This window comes from Melitaea cinxia, chromosome 13, assembly GCF_905220565.1.
Source record: "Melitaea cinxia chromosome 13, ilMelCinx1.1, whole genome shotgun sequence".
Lineage (NCBI taxonomy): Eukaryota > Metazoa > Arthropoda > Insecta > Lepidoptera > Nymphalidae > Melitaea > Melitaea cinxia.
In genome coordinates, this window is record NC_059406.1 from 8535768 (window position 1) to 8560443 (window position 24676).

The 24676-nt window shown below is 32.9% G+C and overlaps 1 protein-coding gene across 1 annotated transcript; it reads left to right on the forward strand.

The window, feature by feature from the left end:
- The first annotated feature begins 16850 nt into the window (after nucleotides 1-16850).
- Nucleotides 16851-23456, forward strand: LOC123658854 (G-patch domain and KOW motifs-containing protein). The gene is made up of 6 exons (XM_045594147.1): nucleotides 16851-17289; nucleotides 17648-17930; nucleotides 19217-19305; nucleotides 20189-20369; nucleotides 21690-21822; nucleotides 22831-23456. Exons 1-6 carry the CDS (start codon nucleotides 17171-17173, stop codon nucleotides 23436-23438), a joined length of 1413 nt encoding a protein of 470 aa, XP_045450103.1. The 5' UTR covers nucleotides 16851-17170; the 3' UTR covers nucleotides 23439-23456.
- The last annotated feature ends 1220 nt before the right edge of the window (nucleotides 23457-24676 follow it).

The following is a 24676-nucleotide window of genomic DNA, read 5'->3' on the forward strand; positions in this document are numbered from 1 at the left end:
AATAATCGAATCAAGGAAATTCGGCTGATCTTTCTCCATCATCTTCTTTCTCCATTCATTTTCCAGATCTGGATAATTAATTGTCGATGTCGTGCGTCTTGCGATGTCTATGACTTTTAATTTAAAGGTTGCTGAACCTTTTCTATTAATAAATGGTTTCCCAGAGATGAAGAACAGACGTCTACGATCTTTATATTACCAATTAAATGTTTAGAGTTGCTTTGTAAAGTTTTCCAAATTAAGTTAAAATAAAAAGTCGTACAGTGTTTTTTCGTTGTATTTTTACATCGTATTCGAAATGCAACTCATATATATTCTTGGAACAGATTTTGGGTATTCGGACAACAGTCATTTTTTATTTAGACAACTCCTCTGGGATTGTTTTGCCCGTGATTCTTTCGTGTGGAACTAATATTTATCTTCCTGCAATTTTTATACTAAAACCTTTTTTAAATTGACTAACATTTGTTATTTTAGTATTATTTTTCACCAGAAATATAAGAAATATCATCCTATTTGTATAGTAATCATAGTATAAACGACTTTCAAATTTGCCCTTTTCACTTCGAGATTTTTGAGTTCATTCACGTCTAGAGAGATCAAATGTCAATAATTTACAATCAAAATGAAGACTATATTTGATTTGTTAATGATGAAAGTCTTAAAGCTATAATTACTATAAACACGCAATATACGGGTTGAATTAGTTACACTAATAAAAGACGATAATTAATATCTTCAAGACAATGTCGTAGCTGTTTTAATAAAGCCAATAACAGGGTATTACAGGCATAATTAACACTTGCTTGAGAAATACGATTGGCACGAGGGTTATTATATGTGACGTGAATATTTGTACGTTGAATATGATACACATACTTTTGTCTATTTACATATAAAATTAGTAAAGTGCACAAGATATCTTAAACAAAGTAACTCAAACATTAATAACTATAAATAAACATAAGTTTTTGGAAATAGTAAAAATAGCATGATGACATTTGTATAAACTTAAAAATACATACATTATATGTACTTTGACTAACCCGTTGGCGCAGTTTGTAATGACCCTGCTTTCTTCTCCGGGGGTTGTGGGTTCGATTCCCACCGCGAGTCTGGGTGTAATATATATATATATCTTATTTATATGTATGTTTATTGAAAAAAAATGTAGCTATACCAGTCGGCTGATACCTACAACTTGTGTTACTTTAGGAACAGATGACCGTGTGTATATGTTGTAAATTTATATTTATTTATATTTAACTAATAGGCATGTACAAAATTTTTATTTTGAATTTTTAGACGTCTAATTATTTATGTATTTCCGATACTGACGAAACTGTAATGTGATTTTTTGACATTATTTTTCTCAATTTGTAAATCTCAATAATACAATTACTTTAAAACATGTAATAAATATAAACCCAAAAAATTTCAGTGTCATCTCCATCATATGATTTTATACTTTTTGTATTATTTTTTGTGTCACAGTATCATTGCTGCCGAAACAGTTTGAAGAGTTAGCGATAGAAAATTATTGATTTTATAGAATAAATCCACGGGGAAGCAAGAATTCTAGTTGATATTAAGAAATTGGATGTAATCGTGGAAATAAATATAGATTTTTATACAACTAGGTCGCCAAACAAGCGTACGACTCACCGGATTGTAAGCTATTACTGTAGCTTATAGACGTCTGCAACACCAGAAGCATCGCAAGCGCGTTACCGACTCAACTCCCAAACCTCAGGAGCTCTGGCCAGCTTACTCACCACAGGAACAGAATACCGCTTGATAGCAGTATTATTTAGTTGTGATCTTCTGTAAGGTTGAGATACTTCCCCAATCAGGCTGCTCCAGATTTTGAGCATGATATTTTCTGCTGCGCCCTACATCAGTTACATAGGCACCGCGAACTACATTATGTAAAATAAATGATAAATAATCTTTGAACTGAGAAATTTACCATAAAACACTCGTCGAGTACCTACTGCGTTACATTATTCCATATCATTAAACGAAATTTGTCTTCGTTATGATGGTAAATAGATCCTGTACGATTATCGAAAAAGGTCATCGCAGTGTTTGATGATAGAGCAGGGCAGACATTTTAAATAAAGACTTTAACTGCAGACAGGCATGAACAGATACGTAATGGTAAGGGCAGATGCGGATAAATGCAAATAAGTGCGGTCAGATATGAAACAGCCCGAATAAATGCGAAAAGTCGCAGAACAGCAGTGTGCAGTCAGAGAGGCGTGAATAGCCGTGGAATGGTATCGGTAAATCCACATCTCCACAAATATGCAATAAAAAAAATCGGGACCAAGACAATTTTATCATCAGATTATAGGTATGTTATAAGAGAATTTACACTAGAGAAGCTTAATGTGTTAACCTATATTCTTTAGCACCAGGATACCGTTGATAATAATATATATTGCATAGATTATAACCATATATGGAGCCGGGTGTATTTGAAGTTATAAACTTAGCTGGATATCGAAAGTGTATCGAAGGAGGCTTATGCGATGAGTTTAAACTAGTTCAGCGATAAGCGCTATTCGCATTTGCTCAGCCCTCTGAATTATTCAGTGAGATGATCCTTTTTCTGTGAACTTTAAAGTCGTCTATTCTTCAATATTATAGAAAAATATATCTATCATACTTCGTTCGTTCCAAGATTGCCTTGTGGTGTTATATCAGTTCCGTTAATCATATTTATATATTTATACATATACCGCCTTATGTAGGTGTGTTAACACTTAGGGCTTGATCAACTCCAACTCTGACAAATGAGATATGATCTTATTCATGACGCACAAAAATGTAATATGGAGATGCTTATAATGGTTGTAACGTCTGCTCAAAAATGTAAAGTAATGTATATTTATGATTGATGTACTTGAGTGAATATAAGTTAGAAGACATTTTTCGGCTACCTACTCACAATAAGTTTGATCACAAGGCGTCTATGCGCCTGTGCTTATATTATGAGTGTTTCTTTATAGTTCACTAAGTGTAAGGAATTTATGTATTTGTATACCTTATATTTACAATTCTGAAGTACACAAAGAGTATAACAATAGTAATAATAGTTTTTTTAATGATCTACTAAAGCGCTGGTGAAATAAAATCTAGTGATAATATTTATATTTTAAATAATTCCATTGTAAATATTACTTGCATTATTATAAGGACTGTATAAAATAAAGGTATTATATATAATAATTATTTTGCAAGTAGGCTTGTTCAGTTGACAGGCAATTGGTTTTGAATAAAAATATGGCCGTCACGTACAATTCTGCCATGATAATTGCCAACTAGTTGCTAAATAAATTATGTCACACGAATTTCACCACTTTAGACCCCTCCCCGGCCTTGTGACAACTAGTCACATAAATGAGACCACCTACCAAAAGTGACGTCACATATTTTGCAATTTTACAATTAGTTCCGAAATTATTTTTGTTTCCATTTAAGTTATTTTTCAATAAAATTAATATCAATCAAACGTAGGAATAAAAAAATAGGAAAACCCAAACACACACAACACAATTGAACACAACATTGAGTTGGAATATTTATTGTAAAAAATTAAAGATTTTTCACCATTCATATTCAATGGGCTTCTAAGTTAATAGTTCCCTGCCATAATAGAAAACAGCTTATTTATTTAATCGTTTCTTTTTACTACTAGTATTCAAAAAAGACTTCAAATGCTATTTAATGTGTATTTTTTAAAAAAGTGTATATTTTATAGTATAATTAATGCGTTGTTTTAAAAATATAAAGGTTTAAGAGGAAGTTAATAATTTGTTAATTTTCATTTTTGACAATAAAGCACAGCCTCCTAATACAAACAATGAGTGAGTGTCAATTCGCCAACAACACAATTTAAACTTTTATGTTTTAAGCAATTCGTTAATAATCATGTAGTTCATTCAATACTTAAAATATTTAATTATTATATTTGGAAATGTGACGTCACAAAATTTTGGACCCTCCCCGTCCCTTGTCACACAATGTCACACTTCGTTGACTCTCTACCCACTCAACGTGTAACATAATTTATGGGTAGCCCTAGCAACAGAGGGAGATAGATATTCACCAATATTATTCAAATATTAGGTATTTTATTTTATTTCGTAAGTGTAAAAATTCTTAAACAGAAATATTGCAAACTTTTAATATTAAAATACCATTATTTCACGTGTAATAAACAGGCATTACTCGTGAAAATGTGATGTTACTCTTTATGTCGCACATGAAAATTGTTATTTATTTTAAACTTAGAAGACATTGAGGTGCTGTTAACATGCCGAGACAAGCTAATGCCTTAATGTAATAACCGCCTAAACAATATATAATCAGTTTAAACTTCTCAACAAGCCCTGAATTAAGCAGTTACGTAAACAGGTTTATGCTTCTGTCTTATTTAACACAACACAGCTTCATTTCCATTCCAAGTAACTTTTCTTATAACTACGAGTAAATGTACTTCATTGTCTTATCTCTTGTTTTACTCCCTTTGTGATTCAAAAGTCAATATTTAACATTTCTTAGTGTAAATGTAATATGTATATATAATAAAATGTGTGCGTCAATAGGTCCGTGGAAATTATTTTTACCCTAGTCCATTATCTGTCAGAATTCAATTGCAGAAAAAAAAAACACATCTTATGAGCTTCGCCGTTATAATTGGTTGATCTCAAACCAAAAAAAGACTTCAGTATACATTAACAATTATAGTAAAATGGCTCAAATTTAAATGGAGTTCCATTTAAATTGTAGTTACAAACAAGCATCAGATTTTAGGGAATCCTGTGGTGTAGAAGCTCAGAATTACATGAATTTTTAGTTTTTTTTTTTTTTTTTTTTTTTAATATCTAAATAACAACCAAAACTTTAAAAGGACTATTTTATTACTATTTAAGTATACAAAAATAATTATTACAAATAAAAAAATATACATAAATTGTTGTAAAGATGGCGCTGAAGGCTCTTAAAAAAATACCTGGGTTGCGCGCGATGATTTAGCTCTTCTATAAATCGACTGAGTAGTATTTTGTTTTTTTGCCGCGCGCCAGCCGGAAAAAAGTATCTAGTTTTGAAATATATACCTTTGAAATTTTAGTTAAAGAAATTCTCAAGAAAATTAGATTTACACATATGCTTACGATAATCATCTAATCCAGCAGCATACATCCTCAGTCCTTTAAAACACTTCAATCTCTTCAGTTTTTTCAGCTCTCAAAACCAAATTTTTTTCCTTTACTCAGGTAAAGAAACCAAAGCACCGTACGATTGCTTTAGCGCAGACCTTATAAATAGAATATGCAACATGAAACACTGAAAATATCGTCACAAAATTTTAACTGTACTTTAAAAAGATACTAAAAAAAGATTTTTCGAAATTTCTAGACCACTTCTTAAATTAAAAAAGTCTTAAAAATTAATAAACCAACCACAAATCAATAAAATAACAAATATTCCGTGATAAACAAGTTTAGTAAAAGAAAAGAATTTTTAAAATCATACTAGTCTTTATAAAGTATGTTATATACTACCCAACGTAACGTAACGTTTACGTAATCACGTTTCAATTCCTCCCTTTTATTATTATTTATGTTAACCCACTTTATGTTTAGTGAAGTAATCACTTCTACGCGTCGTAACCTAATGTTTTATAGTTTATAACATTCCCTGACAAGCACGTATTCTGAAGGAAAGAAAAATAAAATTAAAATAAAATTAAAAAAAGTAAAAAAATCGTATTTGTAGGAAATAAAACATATTTCAACAAAAATAAACAAACTGTTTACCTTTATTTATAATATTAGTCTATAAAAATACATATTGTATCCAATAAAAATTGTATTAAAGAAAATTACGAAAAAATAATCAATTAAATACGCATTATTAAATATAGGTAACTTAAAAAGCACTTGTTAATTTAAATGGGACACGCAACACCTTTGGATTCGTAAATCATCAAAATCGGTCCAACCAGTCTAAAGTTCTGAGGTATCATAGATAAAAAAAATATAATCGAATTGAGAACCTCCTCCTTTTTTGGAAGTCGGTTAAAAAATTATAGAATAAAGCATTGTAGAGAAGTTAATGTTCTATAATTCTTATATGGCCTATTTTTGTATATATAGCACGTACCGTTTTCTAAGTAACGCCTTTAAGTACACACTTTAGCCTATCTTAGTCCATTACTGGACATAGGCCTCACAAGCTCGCGACAAACAATCCTCATCCACCTTTATGTACTGGTATAAAGTCGTATAATAAATCTTTACTTACTTCCAAAAATTATGTTCCTAAAATAATTATCTTATTTCTTTTTTACACAACCAACGTAACTGTAATACTTGTTACCGTTATATATACATATAAGTAAAATTGAAGTGTCTGTCTGTAATTTAAATAATAACTGTGTTTTTTCAAATTCATATAGTTATCTCGCTTCAGCCTGTAATATCCCACTACTGGGCATAGGCCTCTATCCCCATGTAGGAGAAGGATCAGAGCTTAATCCACCACGCTGCTCCAATGCGGGTTGGCGGATATATTCCCTACTATGAGTAGCGATCGCTATCAGGTGTACATGATAACAACCGGGACCGACGGCTTAATGTGCTCTCCGTGGCACGGTGGGGAGACCCACAAGGACTGCACAAACACCCAGACAACGGCAAACACCTGTATGGCCAATACAAATGTTTATCATGTGCGGGGATCGAACCCGCAACCGCCGACGCAACAGGTACAATCCATGGCTGTAACCGTTGCGCCAACGCGGCGTCAGTCGTCATATACATATTGTTTTGCTAACGACGACGTGATAAGACGTTTCTGCCGTGAAGTCTTCAAAAAATTTAATATCATGCCAGCACGACGTATATAAACGTCAAGTCCATTTGTATGATTTTTTTATGTCATTCTTGAACAGAGATTATCATGATACTGTCCGCGAACGTGTTAATAGAATTCATGTATCAAGACTTATTACAGTATCTTAATTGAATTGCGCCAAAAAAAGCTTTCACTTAAAAAAAAAAACGAGTGTGCTTTAAAACACACGACTGAAGTAAAACTTCTGGACAATAGTAACTGGCTATGAGAGAAAGAAAATGTGTGCTCGCACTTCTCTCTTTTGCTCCGTCAGCCTCGCCTGATCACACTTTCCGTAACGTCTCGTCAGGCATTCACGAGCTTACTCCCAAGTCAAGTGTGCTTAAAGAAGTTTTACTTCAAATATGAATGACGGTATTTCGTTAGTTAATTTTCTACCGCATAAGAGAGTTCTCGTAAGTGCCCAATCAAATTTCCGTTGCAAGATAGAAGTTTCCGTTCGAAATATATCATATATCGTTATAGATATGTGGATAGATATATTTTATTACATATATGATGAACATGATTGAATTTTCAATTTTATTGTAATACAACTAAGCTATATTTGTATTTGCCACACTAAAAATCTATACCGAGCCTTCAATAGACGAAGGGCCTTAGAATAGTACAATGGTCTGAAGCCGATCAAGCGCGGTATGTTTTCGATATTACTCCGCATTTTATGTTACTCCGTAGGAATTCGAGAATTTATAGGAAATACATTTCTGTAAGCAAGGGAAGTAGGTATAATAAAAATTCTCACACGTTTGGGAATTATTGTGCAGCCTTTGCTGTTCTATTTAAAATCGACTGTTAATTTGTTGAATTGTTTTTGAAATATGTACAATCATTAATTTATTTGTAAAACTTCAATTAGTATCTAGTAATATTTACTTTTTTTAAACTACCTAGCTACCTATTTGTTTTTTCCAAGATTTAAATAGCTTTTTTTTTAGATTTTTATATGCTTACTTACCACATTACGCTTTCCGTTAAATTACTTTTCGACAAATCATGAAACTTATGTCTCATATTTTTTAACTTCCTTACATTTTTCATAACATTTATTTCGATTTTAAATGTAATACAAAGCTTAATAATTTTTTTATTAAACGGTTTTATTTAGCTCACCCCGTTTGTTTTATTTTTTATTCTTGGGTCAAATTTAGTAATTCAAATGTCACCCTCTTCCTGTCAACCGATTAATCTGAAATTTTGTATACACTTTGGATTTTGGTGACAATACAATTATGTTTATTCATTATCATTATAAATTCAAGATGGCCGCCGCTACAAAATGGCGGATAATTTATGTTTTATTAATGCCATCAATATGGGTATCAAATGAAAGGGCTCAACAAGCAGAATACAATATACTATAAAAAATTGAAATCCAAGATGGCGGCCGCTACAAAATGGCGGATAACGTAGGTTTTATCAATCCCATCAATATGGGTATCAAATGAAAGGGCTCAACAAGCAGAATACAATATACTATAAAAAATTGAAATACAAGATGGCGGCCGCTACAAAATGGCGGATAACGTAGGTTTTATCGATCCCATCAATATGGGTATCAAATGAAAGTGCTCAACCAGTATAATCAATGCACTATATAAAATTAAAATCCAAGATGGCGGCCTCTACAAAATGGCGGATAACTTAGGTTTTATCAATCCCATCAACATGGGTATCAAATGAAAGGTCTCAACAAGTAGAATACAATTTACTATGCAAAATTGAAATCTAAGCTGGCCGCCGCTACCAAATGTCTGATAACAATTTTTTATCAATCCCACCAATATGGGTATCAAATAAAAGGGCTTGACAAGAAGAATACAGTGCACTATACAACCTCAATATTTAAGATGGGCCTTGCAATAATGAAGCACTAAATAAATTAAACAGAATGCGAAATAAAAACTAAAAACTAGAAAATAAAAATAGGTAAAAAAACTTTTTAAGTTAAACGGTTTTATATTAAACATACATTGCAATGTTTAAGATAAATGTACTAAAAACCAAAAAATAATAAAATAGATACAGTCGTGGGAATTATAAACATATGCATAGACTAGACTAAAATAAAACCGTGGGGCACGTCAATTGTCTACAAATTATCGACTTAATGTGCGATAGAAGAATCGTTTAATTCGTCGTTAAAATAGGCAGTTGGCCCGCAGACGGTGAGGAAATTACTTACTATTTTCTTGCTCATGGAAATTCCAATAGTTATACACTCCATGTAAATAAAAGAGATGTTTCAACTAGTTTATCGTTGGACATTCACACTGCTGGCTGGCGAGGAATCGTTTCACTGCTCGTAGTTTGTCTTTAATCGACAAAACATATGATAAAAGTACTACTCGCTCACCACTATGAAACCCTAAAACTCGCTTATAATCGAGCTTGCTAGCTTGTTTCCACATTCTAGCCCTACTTATCACACGTCCATCGTTGTCGGTTGAACAACTGCCTAATTATAGTGTAACATTACAAAACAAACATTTTAATCAACGATTGTAGACAATTGACGTGCCCCACGGTTTTATTTTAGTCTAGTCTATGCATATGTTTATAATTCCCACGACTGTATCTATTTTATTATTTTTTGATTTTTAGTACATTTATCTTAAACATTGCAATGTATGTTTAACATAAAACCGTTTAACTTAAAAAGTTTTTTTACCTATTTTTTCATACTCAGTTTGGACCAATCTAACACATAAGAGATCTGTATTCAAAATTTCAACATTTTGGTTCAGACATATTTACTATGTTTTTCAATTCCAATTATCACTTGTAAAGGGTGGGCCATAAATTTTTGCACATTTGAAACATGAATAAAAATAAAACTACTAATATTATTGTATAAGACCGTAAAAGTTCTTACGTGCTCTCCGAGGCACGGTGGGGAGATCCACAGTGACAGATGTCCAGACCAGAAAGAAATATTTTTACGGATACAAATATCCACTCTGAGCGGGATTCGAACCAGCAAGCCGTACCTAGACCTACACCAGAAGAGAAAACCTACACTTGAAATGATTATAAAATATTGGTAACGTCTTGTTATTTTAACAAAGTACTTAATTAGACGATGTTGATCTTAATCTTTATTAATATGTACTTATGTATAAGAATTGATCATAACTAAGAAATATGGCTAAAATAAGTTAGGGAATGCATAAACGAGTTTTACAGGCTACAAAGACACGAATGATTTTCTCAGTTTCTTTGAGCTAAATGATGAAAAAGCTTTTAAAGCTTTCTTAAATGGAGTAATATTTTGATTTTATGTAATTTTAAGCGAGTAGGTATGAAAGAAATCGAAGGGTGGAAAAATTAAAAAAAAAGTAATTTATTCAGTTATTCAAAAATAATTTATTCACTGTCAATATAAATTCGTCCTAAAACGTGTTCCGAATAGCAGATTTGAAATCATAATATAAACAAAATTCAAGTAAATAGCGCACACAGTTTAATATCGTAAAGGAAAACAAACTTTGCTTATTTAGTTGCCGAGATAATACAAGTTGTAGCAATGTGGTTTTGTCCGTCTTATTTGAAAAACCATATGTAATATAAATCAATCAATGATGGGAATATATTTTTTATATTTCACTTCACATGTATCTAATGTTAAAACCATGTGCCATGTGAAAAACCATGTGAAAAAATGCGTTACCATAAGGTAACCCATTTTTTCAATGTAAGTAGTGTGTGGCTGTTGCTGGCGGTTGCGGGTCCGATACCCCGCACATGATAAACATATCTGGCCATTCAGATGTTTGCGGTGGTCTGAGTGTTTGTGCAGTCGTTGTGGGTCTCCCCACCGAGCCTTGGAGAGCATGTTAAGCCGTCGGTCCCGGTTGTTATAATGTACACCTGATAGCGATCGTTACTCATAGTAGGGAATATAATATCTGTCAACCCGCATTGGAGCAGCGTGGTAGATTAAGCTCTGATCCTTCTCCTACATGGTAAAAGAGGCCTATGCCCATCATTGGAATGTTACAGGCTGAAACGTAATGTACTCGTATGATAAGTATCCGAACAAGTTTAAAAATAATGTAATTATTCAGTGATCTAAACAAAAAATAATATTAAATACAAACTTAAAAATTATCAATTGTGTACAAGTTTTAAAAATAACGAATACTCTTATTTTTGTAACTCTTTGTCTATGCGTTTCAAAACTACCAACCCTGCACTATGTTATACTGAGTGGGTGCTGAAAGCTGGACTAATGCGTCGGCAAGTATGATACTGGTAAAGTTCATAAGACTTATGTTATACCATAATAAATATTTCACTGATATTACCTATTGCCAAACAAATAAAAATTATTAATTTGATGTAATATTTTCATATGAATACACAAAACAACCAACATTAAATAAATTTAATAACATTGAATATAGAAAGCTGTGTGGTTACGGCATTAAAGAATATAGCCACCCTCTCTCTTCCCGTGGCTGTCGTGACGGCGACTAAGGGATAACACAGCTCCACTACCACCTTGGAACTTATAAAGCCGACCGATGGCGGATAACCATCCAACTGCTGGCTTTGAAATACACAGTCTGAGGACGGGCAGCAGCGTCTTCGGTGCAACAAAGCCAGCCCTGCGGTCACCAACCCGCTTGCCCAGCGTGGTGACTATGGGCAACACACATGAGTTCACGCCATTTTTGGCGCCAACTTGTGGAGGCCTATGTTCAGTAGTGGACAGCGACAAGCTGAAGTGGTGATGAAGTATTTCCTAATTTTTAATATTCATTATTTCTTAAATATGAATCATTGTCATCTAAATTAATTGTTTTATTTTGAGTTACAAAACTAAGTTCATGACTAATAGCCCTATATTCATCAAATTCCGAGCAATCTTAACAAAAAAGCTTAATACGTATCTACAATTTAAAAATTTTAATCAATTTTTTACTAATAACAAATTATTTACCGGCACTCCAACGCTTTTCGCCGGCGCTCCACTTTCGCGCCTCCCCCCAGGGCGCGACCCAAAGGCCCCGGCACCCCATACGCTTTCACGCCTCTCGGAGCGCGACCCAATGGCCCCAGCACTCCAGTGCGCCCAAAAGTCCAATACCTGGAGCGGACCCTCCTCTGCAGGTATTTAGGTAGTTTATAGTCGTAACATTTTACGCTACATAAAATATTTGCAACAAAATGGTTTAGAAGGTAATAAAATGCGACAGCAATCGTTTCATTCCTATTGCGAATAATTCACAGCTTCGAAACTATTCTCAGAGTTCGATATTACGCTGATATGTCGCAGAAAAATTTAATTTTGCTTTGAAGTACGACATTTCTCACTTTAATGAAAAACGAAAGTTTTTCAATTCATAAAGTTGTTTTGAATCTTGCGTATTTAATAAAAAATTCTATATTTAGATATGTATTTTTATCTTATGTATCTATTTTAGTACTTAAATTCAAAAAAAAATGTGTGCATCAGCTCTGACACACGACTGGGGGTTACTCCTTAAGAACGATTACCGCGAGTGCTAAAAATATTTTTTTTTATTAAACTAGCTGACCCAGCAAACGTTGTTTTGCCATTTATATATTACTAGCTGTGCCCGCGGCTTCGCCCGCGTTGATATCAGTGTGTCACAAAGTTTTCACGGCAAACTTCCAGTGAAACTCTCATCAAAATCGGCTTCCTCTTGAAGCCCTCTCTCCATTGGTGAAACCGCATGAAAATCCGTCTAGTAGATGTTGAGGGAATCGATCACATACACTTTTGGGGACTTTGTTTTATAATACACTAACTGTTGCCCGCGACTATGTGGTTATGAAGATATGCATTATTATTAAGATGTTTAACGCAAATTATTTTTTTTATTTCAGTCACTTGAAATGCTTATCACACAGTAATTTTTTAAAAGGCACAATTTAGTATAATTTAATAGTTATTTTTATAAAACCTCTCTATACACCACGTTTTTAGTTTTATTTTCAGGCTGCAGTATAAATAACCTATCATGCGAACTTATAGCTGCTGTATATGTTTCATACAAACTATCAACCCCAATTAAACCCCCTTAGCGGTGGAATATCGCAAAATCCGTTCTTAGCGGTCGTCCACTAACTATCTCCCTCCAATCTACCTCTCTGCCAAATTTCATCTTTGTCCATCTTGGATGGATGGACCATCCAGCGGTTTTTGAGTTCCGATGAGTGAGTCAGCGACCTTTCTCTTTTATATATATATATAGATTACGATGTATTATTTGGAAACTTCCTCGCCTCTCGCCATCTATAGAGCATACATTTTAAGTCTCTTACTTTAATAACATAGGACTTTCATATAAACTCCTACCCCCCGTTTTATCCCTTTAAGGGTCGAGTTTCCTAAAATTCTTTCTTAGCGGATGTCGACGCTCTATAAGGAGCCTACCTTCCAAATTTCAAGCTTGTAGCTGTTATTGTTTCGGAGATTTTGTGATGAGTGAGTCAACCTACCATACCCCGTTTTAACCCAAAAAGGGAGTTGATTTCTTAAGATACATTATTTGGATACCTTCTCATCATCTATAGAGCACACGTTTTAAATTTCAAGTCTCTTACTTCAAAAACATAGGACTTTCATACAAACTTCCAAATCCCCGTTTTACCCCCTCAGGGGTCGATTTTTGTAAAATCCATTCTTAGCGAATGCCTACGTCTTATAAGGAGCCTACCTGCCAAATTTCAAGTTTGTAGGTGTTATAGTTTCGGAGATTTCGTGATAAGTGAGTGACCTCTCCCTGACCCCCCTCTTGTAACTTAGTGGTATGAAAAACAGATGTTGGCTGGTTCTCAGACCTACCCGATATGCACACAAAATTTCATAAAAATCGGTCGAGCCATGTCGGAGGAGTATGGTAACTAACATTGTGACACGAGAATTAATATATAAGATGAATCAAATGAGTTATAAAAACTTACAAAAGATTTATAACTTGTTGTATTCACACTTCAGCCTATCGCAATCCACTGCTGGACACGGGCCTCTACTAGTTCTCGACAAAAATAGTGTGTTGCCCATAGTCACCACGCTGGGCAGGCGGGTTGGTGACCGCAGGGCTGGCTTTGTCACGCCGAAGGCCGTCTATGCCAAAGCCCACAGTTGAATGGTTATCCCGCCATCAGTCGGCTTTTTAAATTCCAAAGTAATAGTGGAACTGTGTTATCCCTCAGTAGTCTGAACGCTATCAGTACCACGTGTCAAGGACTGCTTCCATCAACTTGCTAGGAAGACCATATTTTTGACAATAGAGCTCAACAGAGCGTACCAACAACTGAACGTCTGCGAAGAAGATGTTGAGAAACTGCAATAATAATACCAATATGATTATTCGAATTACAGAGAATGTGTCCAGACCTAAAAAATTCAAACATTCCAGTGATTCATAAACCAAGTACTGAGCGGGCTGCCTCACGTATTTCCTTTTATTGAAGATATACTACTGCCATCAGAGAACGTGGATCTTCACCGAGATATCTTAGAACCGTGCTGAGAAGACTGGAGGAACATGGCATCACAATAAATCCATCGAAATGCTACTTGTGTTAAGCAGAAGTTCAATTCTTAGAATAACACGTTTTTAAAGAAGGTATCAAACCCCCGCACAAAAGAACGACATTGTAGCAACATCTATCTCACGACATACAAACTGACGTAGCCTACATCGCGATATCAAAGTTATCCGAAGATTTAACATATATACAAAGAACCCGACAACAACCGTCGGGGCCTTAGCCCACCAGACACAACACCCGTCTGGTCGGAGGATCCTCCCTTTGCGATGGTGGACGAGGAACTTTACACCCTGTTCCTTCCACCTCCAAAACATCATCATCAAGTAGCCGAAACCTACCAACATAGAAGAGTTACGTCGTTTTCTCGCCATGTTGAATTTCTATCGCAACCACATACCCGGCACCGCATTTACACAAGCTTTACTCAATACATATCTTGTACAAATATTAGACTTTCGCAGTGCACAAGGTAAATTCAACAACAGAAACACCAAGACGCACGAGACATTTGCTATTTGTTAGCGAGCTTACAATCGACATGTGAACAGTAAACGAAACATCGTAGCCGACGCCCTAAGTCGCATCGAAACCATCACATGTCCATCTAAAATCATCGAAACATCGATTTAAAGAAAATCACCAAGTGAACATCGATGTCACACTGTACTGTAAAACTTCACCATCGCAAATACGACTATACATTAGACTAAAATAAAAGTTTTTTTTGCCCCAGTACAGCATCGACAACAAGACGTATTTAGAAGCGAGCCATAGAGCAACACGGAGGGGAGCAGCCATGCGGGCGTTCCCCTCTGTCAAGGTATAAGTCCAAATGGTCCTACGCGTACAATAAAACTAGTTGCAACCACAGTGGTCACTAGACTAAATCTAGTTGCGCGATTAAATCTACGTCCTTCAATAAATGCCGAATTGTTCTGTTTTTTTTTTTTTTTGCTGCAAAAAGAGATCTGCCACGTCAAATTTAGTAAAAGATGGCATTATATGTAAGTATTTTTTAATCACATTATTACTGTATACTTCTTTTAAACCTTTTTTAAACTTAAAAATTACAAATGTTATCGTCGATCGTGTTGTTTCGGATTTGCTTACCAGCACAGGCCGCTCGCCGTCATACAATATTCGGACCGGTCGAGCGACTAATCCGAGTCTATTTCCGAGAAGTAGCTGTCGCCAAGCGATAGTGTTGTTACCGGTTTGTTTGTAGATAGTTATCGATAAAAACGGCAAAGGTAAAGGAGGAGAGTGACATATTTGAGATTCTGATTTATTTATAATATAATGTTGCGAACTTAATTTTATATACATAGTTTTATAATAAAATTGCATTAAATTAAATATAATACAATACTTACAAGTATTAACACATTTTACTACAATTACTTAGTGTTAACTTCGACCATAATGTTTTATACTAATATTTGCAGGTTTCCTAAAGATCCAAATTTAAGGCATACATGGAATAAAATTTATAAAAACAGACTAACCCAGATGCCAACAAAATATAGTGTCATTTTCTCAAATCATTTCAATACTTCTGCCTTTCAAGTGTGGAACTGGTAAGGTTAATAATAGAAAAATAAACCACAAGCATTTCTTTCTTAATGAAAAAAGAAAACTTGCAAAAATGTATTCGTTATATTTATAGAAAACTAATCCATTTTAAAAACCAGTGATAGATACAAATATCACTGGTTCTTTAAATGATATAAACATTAGTTTATTTTTGACATGATAATTATTGTAGTACATAATAAATAAAGTCCATCTTTATAATAACATCTTACCTTTGTATCACTTTAAAAACCTATTTTCCCTAACCGAGTACTTGAATTTATTAATAATGCGTATCGACTGTTGTTGCAACCACGGCTGTAAGCAGTTTGTCAGTGTAGTTGCGGCAGGTCATTATACTGTAATGACACAGAATGTATCTATGTGTTGCTGTGTGGCTACGGCATTAATGAATAATATAGCCACCCCCTCTCTTCCCGTGGGTGTCGTAAGAGGCGACTAAGGGATAACACAGTTTCATTATTTAATATATAACTCGTCTCTGGCCTGTGTATTTCAAAGCCAGCAGTTGGAAAGTTATCCCGCCATCGGTCGGCTTTTTAAGTTCCAAGGAGGTAGTGGAGGTAGTAGTCAGAAATAAACTACTTTTATTTTTTTATATTATATATTTTGTGGGGGAGGTAGGCGCGATTTGGTCGCGAACAGTGATGTCATTTATGATTTCGAGCGATTGCTCGTAACAACCATTGGCCTTAGGTGGAACGATAGAGAGTGCTTCACTATCGTTGCCATAGTTTTGTGGAACGCACTCTTTAATTTTATTGCAAATGTGTCAACTTGTCAAGCTCATCGCGATTCGCGAGTCTCTTGACAAATCGACATTGACAGATAATATGCAATAAGCGCATCTTCCATTTTCTCAGTATTTGTATTTACTATACAAATAAGAACTGAACTGAACTATTATACAAACTTAAAAAGCTTAGCTTAGCTTTAATAGAAATATTTCATTTATGTACGATACAATGCTATAATTAACTGAAAAGTAATCTCAATACAAAATATTTTCGATTTAACTGTGGAACAAAATGAATGCTTAACTCAAACCTATAAAAAATGTGTTGACTTCTTATAAAACAATTTGATTATTTTCACATATATTTAATTGGCTTAAATCATAATGGAAGGCAAGAAAATTTCATTTGGATTTATGAAAACTAAAAAAGAAAATAAACCCCTAGTTGCAGAGAATAAGGAATACATTGATTGTGTCGAAGAGAAATCTATCAAAGTTATCGGGTAAGTCGGTTTTGTTTGTTCGATATATAAATAAATGGGAACTCGTGTAGTTATATCTCTTAAAATATATATAATATTCAATAATTTATTGATAAAACGAAATCATTCATGTTTGTCAGGTTATATTTAACTTGTATTTGATAGTGATGATGTACAAAGCTATATTAGTATATACATGTAGATCTAGGAATTTTTAATAATTATATGAGTATTTATTTCTATTTTGTGAGTACCTACTTTAAGAAGTAAATAAGTAAATAAATCTATATCGTTAGCTGTTTGTCATCCCGATTTTTAATAATTTCAATTATTCGTTGTGTAATATTTTTACAATGAGTTGTTTTGAAAAAAATTTCAGAGGAGAAAAAATAGAAGATGAAACACCATTAGTTATACCTATGAAACCAAACACATTAATTACAGCAGAAAGGTTAAAGGAAATAGCTGAAAAAGTTGAAAATTTTGATGAAAAAGAGATGAAAGATGACAAATCAGAAAATAAAGATGTTCCGAACAATGAGACTTTGGATCAAATGGCTGTACGAGAACTATTGGAGGATGCTAAGAAAGATAAAGTTGTGGAAACACCTACATTGGTTGTGCCAATTAATGCAAAACCAGTAATTGAAGGCCAAAAAGAGGTACAAAGCTTTTTCTTTTAAAAATATATATAAATTTTTTTCATAATCTTTCACATGCTTATCTATCAATAAAAATATTATGTATGATTATTAAATATGTTACTCATTAGAAATTCTGTTATTTGCTAAACTGCTATAATTAGGTTACTGCAATTATTTGATTAAAATTTATTAAACATTGTGGCTAGCTTAAGGTTGCTGGATAACACTGGGTACATTACCTACATTTGTTAGTAACTAACCTAATACTAAGATGTGGATAGTCTGGAAGAGATCACTATCTAGTGATAAGACCACCCGTTGCATGCGATGTAATTGTTTTTTTCCCCTTTAAGCTTTATTCTTATGTAATTGATATATGTTACTGTGTGCAATAAAGTTATTTATCATTATTATTATCTAATATATAAAATTCTCGCGGTGTTTGTAGTTAAACTCCTCCGAAATGGCTTGACGATTCTCATGAAATTTTGGGTGCATATTGGCTAGGTCTGAGAATCTAACAACATCTATTTTTCATCCTCCTAAATGTTAAGGGTAGTCCACCCCTATTTTTTTTTTAATTTTTTGATAATTGTTTATTTTTTATTTTATTATGATTTGGCATTGAAAAATACATACAACCCTAAATTTTCACCTTCCTACCACCAACCCCTATTTTTAAATTGCGTTTAGCAGCAAGACAACATTTGCCGAGTCAGCTTGTTAAGATGTATAAAGTTTTAAATTGACTGTTGAGAAATTATAGGTAACTAGCAACCCGCGACAGCTTCGCACGGGTGCAGTGCTGATAATAAATATATAATAAAATAAATATAATATATGCACTAAAAAATGTAATTATTTAAGACATCACATTAGAAACTCTGAATGTATTATACATATAAACCTTCCTCTTGAATCACTTAATTTACTAAAGAAACCGCATCAAAATCCGTTGTGTAGTTTTAAAGATCTAAGCATACAGACAGCTAGAGAAGCTACTTTGTTTTATACTATGTAATGATGATTTTCAAGAAAATTTAAAATTTTTGATGGGTAAGCATGTGTAGTTAGATCTTAGACTAGATTACTGTAATACCTACTGGCTGGTATATTTAATATTATTTTCTTTGTTTTTTTTTTTTGTACACCTAAATTCGTGATGTACATTTGAGGCTCAATAGATGTAGTAAAATGTTGAGGTGAACTTTTATAAATACCTAAATTATATTGTACATACAAAATGAATAAAAAAGGCGACTTAATGAAATCAAAGCCTAATCTTATAATTTCATTAATTTCAGTCAACTCTTGATGACTATGATTCCGTGCCTGTTCAGGAATTTGGATTGGCAATGCTTCGAGGTATGGGTTGGACTCCGAGTAATGACCAGTGAGTATGAAGTGGTTTCTGTATTCTAAATTTTTTTACTCCTTAACTATAATTATATGTAATACATATTAGAAAATAAACGCATTGTGCCCCTGTAATTCCACTAGCAGTAAATAAGCATATAAAACAACTTTGTCATAATTTTTCCGGTTGTGTATAAAGTAACAACTCGCCTTTTACAAAGTGTATCGAAATATTTAAATAAACCTACATTACAAACATCACATTTGTGAAAACAACTTAAAATTTCAGACTACAGAGTGGATTTTGCCAGATTCTAAACAATTGATAAAAACCAGTAATTCATATTTTAAATATTTCTCCTGTAGTGACACCAGCTAGTTACCGTTTCATACAGGCAATATAAATTATTAATTACCTTTATAACATGCAATAAAATTGTTACTTTGTAAACTAATTTTAAAACTCATTGTAAGAGAAATCTATGCTTAGGTTATATTGTTTCTTTTATTAAATAACAAAATACATATGTTTGATATACAAGACCATGTGGTCTTCGGTTCATATTGTAGGCAAATTAATGCCTTTGTTTTAAGTGACAGCCGATTGATATAAAACATTTTTTTTATGATAAATATACTGCATATTTAAATAAGTACATATTACACTATTCTATCAGACTCAGGGTGCGAATCAAATCCACAATGCTTTAGGAATAAACAGCATCGCAGTAAACTTTATTGATGCCCGTCATTATTGCAATTATGGCAAATATTAAAATCTATAATATAAAAAATCAAAGAAAGAGTTTTAATAGGAAAAAAGTTTCATACACAGAAACTACAAACTGATATTTTATAATGAAGCTATGAATATAAAAGCAAATAGATTTTCATTAATTATATAAATGTTCATTTTACAGGTCCAAATATAAACAGCCGCAGTTACGACCAAAAGGCCTCGGTTTAGGTGCTGATAAAATGATTAAAGAAAATCAGAAGAACAAATCATCAAAAGACAAAGATAAAGATGAAAATTTATCTATAGTTAAAAATTCATTTGTGAGGATTACGTCCGGCAAGCACAGTGGTTACTATGGCAAGGTGAGCCCTAATACTTTTGTACCAAAATTATATTCTAAAAGATATTGATAAAATTGAAGCCAACTTGAAGATTTAGACAATCACGAAATATTACAGAAAAATAAAGGGATAACCATTATTATAGATATAACTATCTCTCTAAAGATATACAATCCAAGCAAGAACTAGTCTATTTTTAAAATAAGTTCTGCCCTGTACCTGTTAGTACGTTAATGACAAATTAAATCTTTTAAAAAAATACCATGTTTACAAATATTAAAACAAAAATAAAAGTAACAAATAAAGCATAAGATATACTTGTTTAAGGAGCTCCCAAGTTATATTAACTTCGTCCATACAATTTAACATGTAAAGACAGCTTCTTATATTTAGATTAATTCATGACAATATAACATAAATTATTTTCATTATACAATTCTACTCAAGAGTCCTTATAAGGCAAGCGCATGTCAAAACTTCCTACAATATTGTATCCCAAGGAGAGATTTTTAGGACAAGAAGAGGATTTTAAAAACAATTTAACCCTTATTTTGTATTTAAATGAAACAACTTTTTCGGATTTTATCGCGGTTTATTAACTTTTTGATTCCTGACGTTTCGGATACTTTACAGCAACCATGGTCACGGGAGGACTGAGGTGTTAGACGTCCTAACGTTACAAAGTTATTCGAAACTACCCGACATACATCAATATTTTATTTAGTCCTATCTACGCAGAATGTGCTAATTGAGTCTTTAATCTGTGTTCTTTTGCGAGGATCTGTGGTTTATCAAATCTAATATAATGTCTAGCTGTGTCTAGACTGTGTTCACAGATTGCAGACTTAGTATAGCATAGGTCTTATTATATAGTATAGGTCTCTCTTTATATAGGACAAACAAAACGATTAATTAAAACTCGTTAAAGAACATAAGCTGACTTGAAACATCGTCGCTAACTGTTGCCCTGATAGTTGCGGGTTCAATTCCTGCTTATGGCATACATTTGTACCGGCCATACAGATGTTTGCCGTGCTTGGGAAGTTTCTACTTGTATATTGTGGTTGTTTTCAGACCCTTAACACAAGTACATCCTAGTGGAGGCCAATGTGTTTGCGGCGTTTATAAAAATGCTTATACCAAAAATCCAGTTACTGTTTTTTTTATTACTTTACTACCATAAATTAAAAACCTTTTGGTTCCAATCAAGATTCAAGACTTGTATTCAAGGGTTAACTTATGCAAAATATCTTAATTTAATATATCAAAAATGTTTAAAAATTTAATATAAATAGTATAAATAAGCAAAATTATTTAATTATGTTTAAATATTACTTTCAGGTTGTAAGTTTAGATGAAGACAATGGCCGTGTAATGGTGGACATAACGGTTAAAAAAGAAACGGTCAGCCTGAGTGAATTCATGATGCAACCGGTTACAAAATCTGAGTATGATAAACAATCAAAAGTCATAAGTAAGTTTTTTTAATCTAATTAACGATTTAAATTTATAACTGATTTAAAAAAAAGAAGGAGGTATGTGTGTTACGTCATAGCTTTGTACTGGGTGAACCGACACCGATAATTCTTTTTCTAATCTAAATGTGGTGCTTGTCATGTGAGGTCTGACATGTACTTTTTGAGTTATCTATTATAATGCGTATTTACTTGACTTTCGTTGACCGTCATTATGTTACTGGTCGATATAATTGTAGTTTGTATTTTTCATTTGCGAGTAAACACAATTATTTATTGTCTGTTTTATATAATCATGGTGGTTGTAATTTGTAAACAAATTAAGATAATTTCATTTCTTTTTCTCATGCCAATACTAAAATTACAATTATTTGATTAAAAGTAGATACGGTTGGTTGTATTTATTGCATCGTTATACCATTATATTTTACCACCAACTCTATCTAATAACAGGTTAATGTATAAAACCTTTTTGATATTAAGATTTTGATAGAAGACGAAAAAAACCGATTTTAATTACATCAACAAGTACTCAAGATTACTCAAAAAGTACTCATTATATCTCTGTCAAATTTAAATGGGACTACAAAACAAGCATCGATCAAAATAAGAATCATCAAAATCGGTTTACACAGTGAAAAGTTATGGGGTATAATACAACATAGGTCGACGAAAAAATAGTCAAGCAAATACGCATTATTACATGTAACTCGAAAAGGACTTGTTAGATCTCAATTAAATTTAAATTGTACCCCACATGACACGCTCCATCTTTCGATTAAAACAAAAATCATTGAAACGGGTCTCAGTCAAAAGTTCTGATGTAACATACATTAAAAAAATACAATCAAATTGAGAACCTCCTCATTTTTTAGGAGTCGGTTAAAAAGAGATTGGACATTATTCAACATCATTAGAATTATATAATTCATTTGAATAACTCTTTATGATTTTCGCTATTTAAGACTATAATAAGAATAAACACTGATTTTAGTAAATTATTTCAGATACTGAATCATACGAAGAGTACAAAAAGAAAGAAACACTTAAATCAACTAAACGAGATAACACCACAAAAGGAGAGGATATCAAGAAAGATGCTTCGTCAAGTAAAAATTCAAATGATCCAAGAGTTAGAGACTCACATAAAATAGAAGACAGAAGAGAGAGACAAGAGGAAGAAAGACCAAGAAGAAATGAAGATAAATATTCAAATGGAAAGAATGGGAATGCAAGTAGAGAGATAAATAGGAAGGACTCTTCCAGTAGTGAAGAAGAAAGAAGTCGTCATAGAAAGAAATATAAGAAGAAATATAGTAGCAATGAGTCACTGACATCTGAATCAGAAGAAGAAAGGACTCGGCATAGAAAAAAAAATATAAAGAAATATAGTAGTCATGAGTCTCTGACATCTGAATCAGATAGTAGACAAAAGTCGGTTAGTAGAAGACGTTATAGCAGTAGTGATTCATCAGAATCAAACTATCGTAGAGAAAAAAGTAAAAAGAACAAGACTTCAAAAGAGAAGAAAAGAGACATAGACAAGAAAAGAAAAGGTAAGAAGAAGAAAAGAGATAGGGATCGTTCACCAAATTGTAAAAAATATAGGAAATAAATTACGTCTATTTTTTAAGAATATGAATAATAATTTTTTAAATATAATTTTCATGATTTTTAATAAACATTGTAATTTTTTTTATCAACTTTAATGTCTGATATTATAATAATACCTTGTCGCGTGTTAATCTGGGTTAGATTATTATAATAATAAAAAATTCATAGTAAATTTTAATTTTTTGCCTGTCGAGGGGTACAGATTTTATTAACAATGATTGATAAATTCAATTGATCTAAACTGACAATGCCTCATCTCCTTGTTGGCGGATATGTTTCCTACTTTGAGTAACAACCGATAACAGGTAATAATATATCAAGTAACCGGGACCGATGGCTTAACGAAGGCTCCGAGGCATGATAGGGAGACCCACAAGGACAGACATCCAAAATGGAAAGAAATATTTGCACAAATCGACTACTAATGTTTGTAGTTATAGATAACAGCCGGCTGATATAGCTTCATCTAAATGAAGCTATCAGCCGGCTGCTATCTATAATTATCTAAGATAAATACATAGGTATATTACACCCAGGCTCAAATCGGGAATCAAACCCATAACCCCCCGAGCAGAAAGCAGGGTCATAGGGTGTTTTCTGTTGTTATCGCCAGGGTCAGTCGAGACTGTCTTGTCTGTAAACTACCTCTATTTATTTAGGAAGCCTACAAGGGTTGGATGTCAGAATGCCTTCCCGAAATACTTTGTAGAGAATATTTTGAGATGTTTAGTAATTGAATAGATTACTGACCAGAAAAATCAACAAACATATTTTGTCCCCTGTGTCTATTGAAATCCGAGGATTGCTAACACCTCTTAACTTTTAGTAATAACAAAATTAGATACGATTATTGATCTTGGGTATAACGGGAATATCCTGCTCAAAATCTAGAGCATAATCTGCAGAGCAATTTCTGTTTTTGGTGTGCAATAAAGCGTATTAATATCATTATTATTATTATTAGAACAAGACCGACTAATTGAGATGCAGGAGGAAAGGTTTATCATAAATACTGCGTCTTCCTCGTCTTCCACTTTCGATGAAGACTTTTTTATTGGTGTGCAGTATTTGAAACCATTTTCAAGTCTTGATAGCCTATAAATAATTAATAATAATAATAATATTTATTTAGATGAAGATTACATTATGAGGAAAATAAGTTATAAGTAATTTTTACACAAAGTTTTTTACACAAAGTTTGACAACACGATTAGCGAAGGACTGGTGCTCAAATAAGGT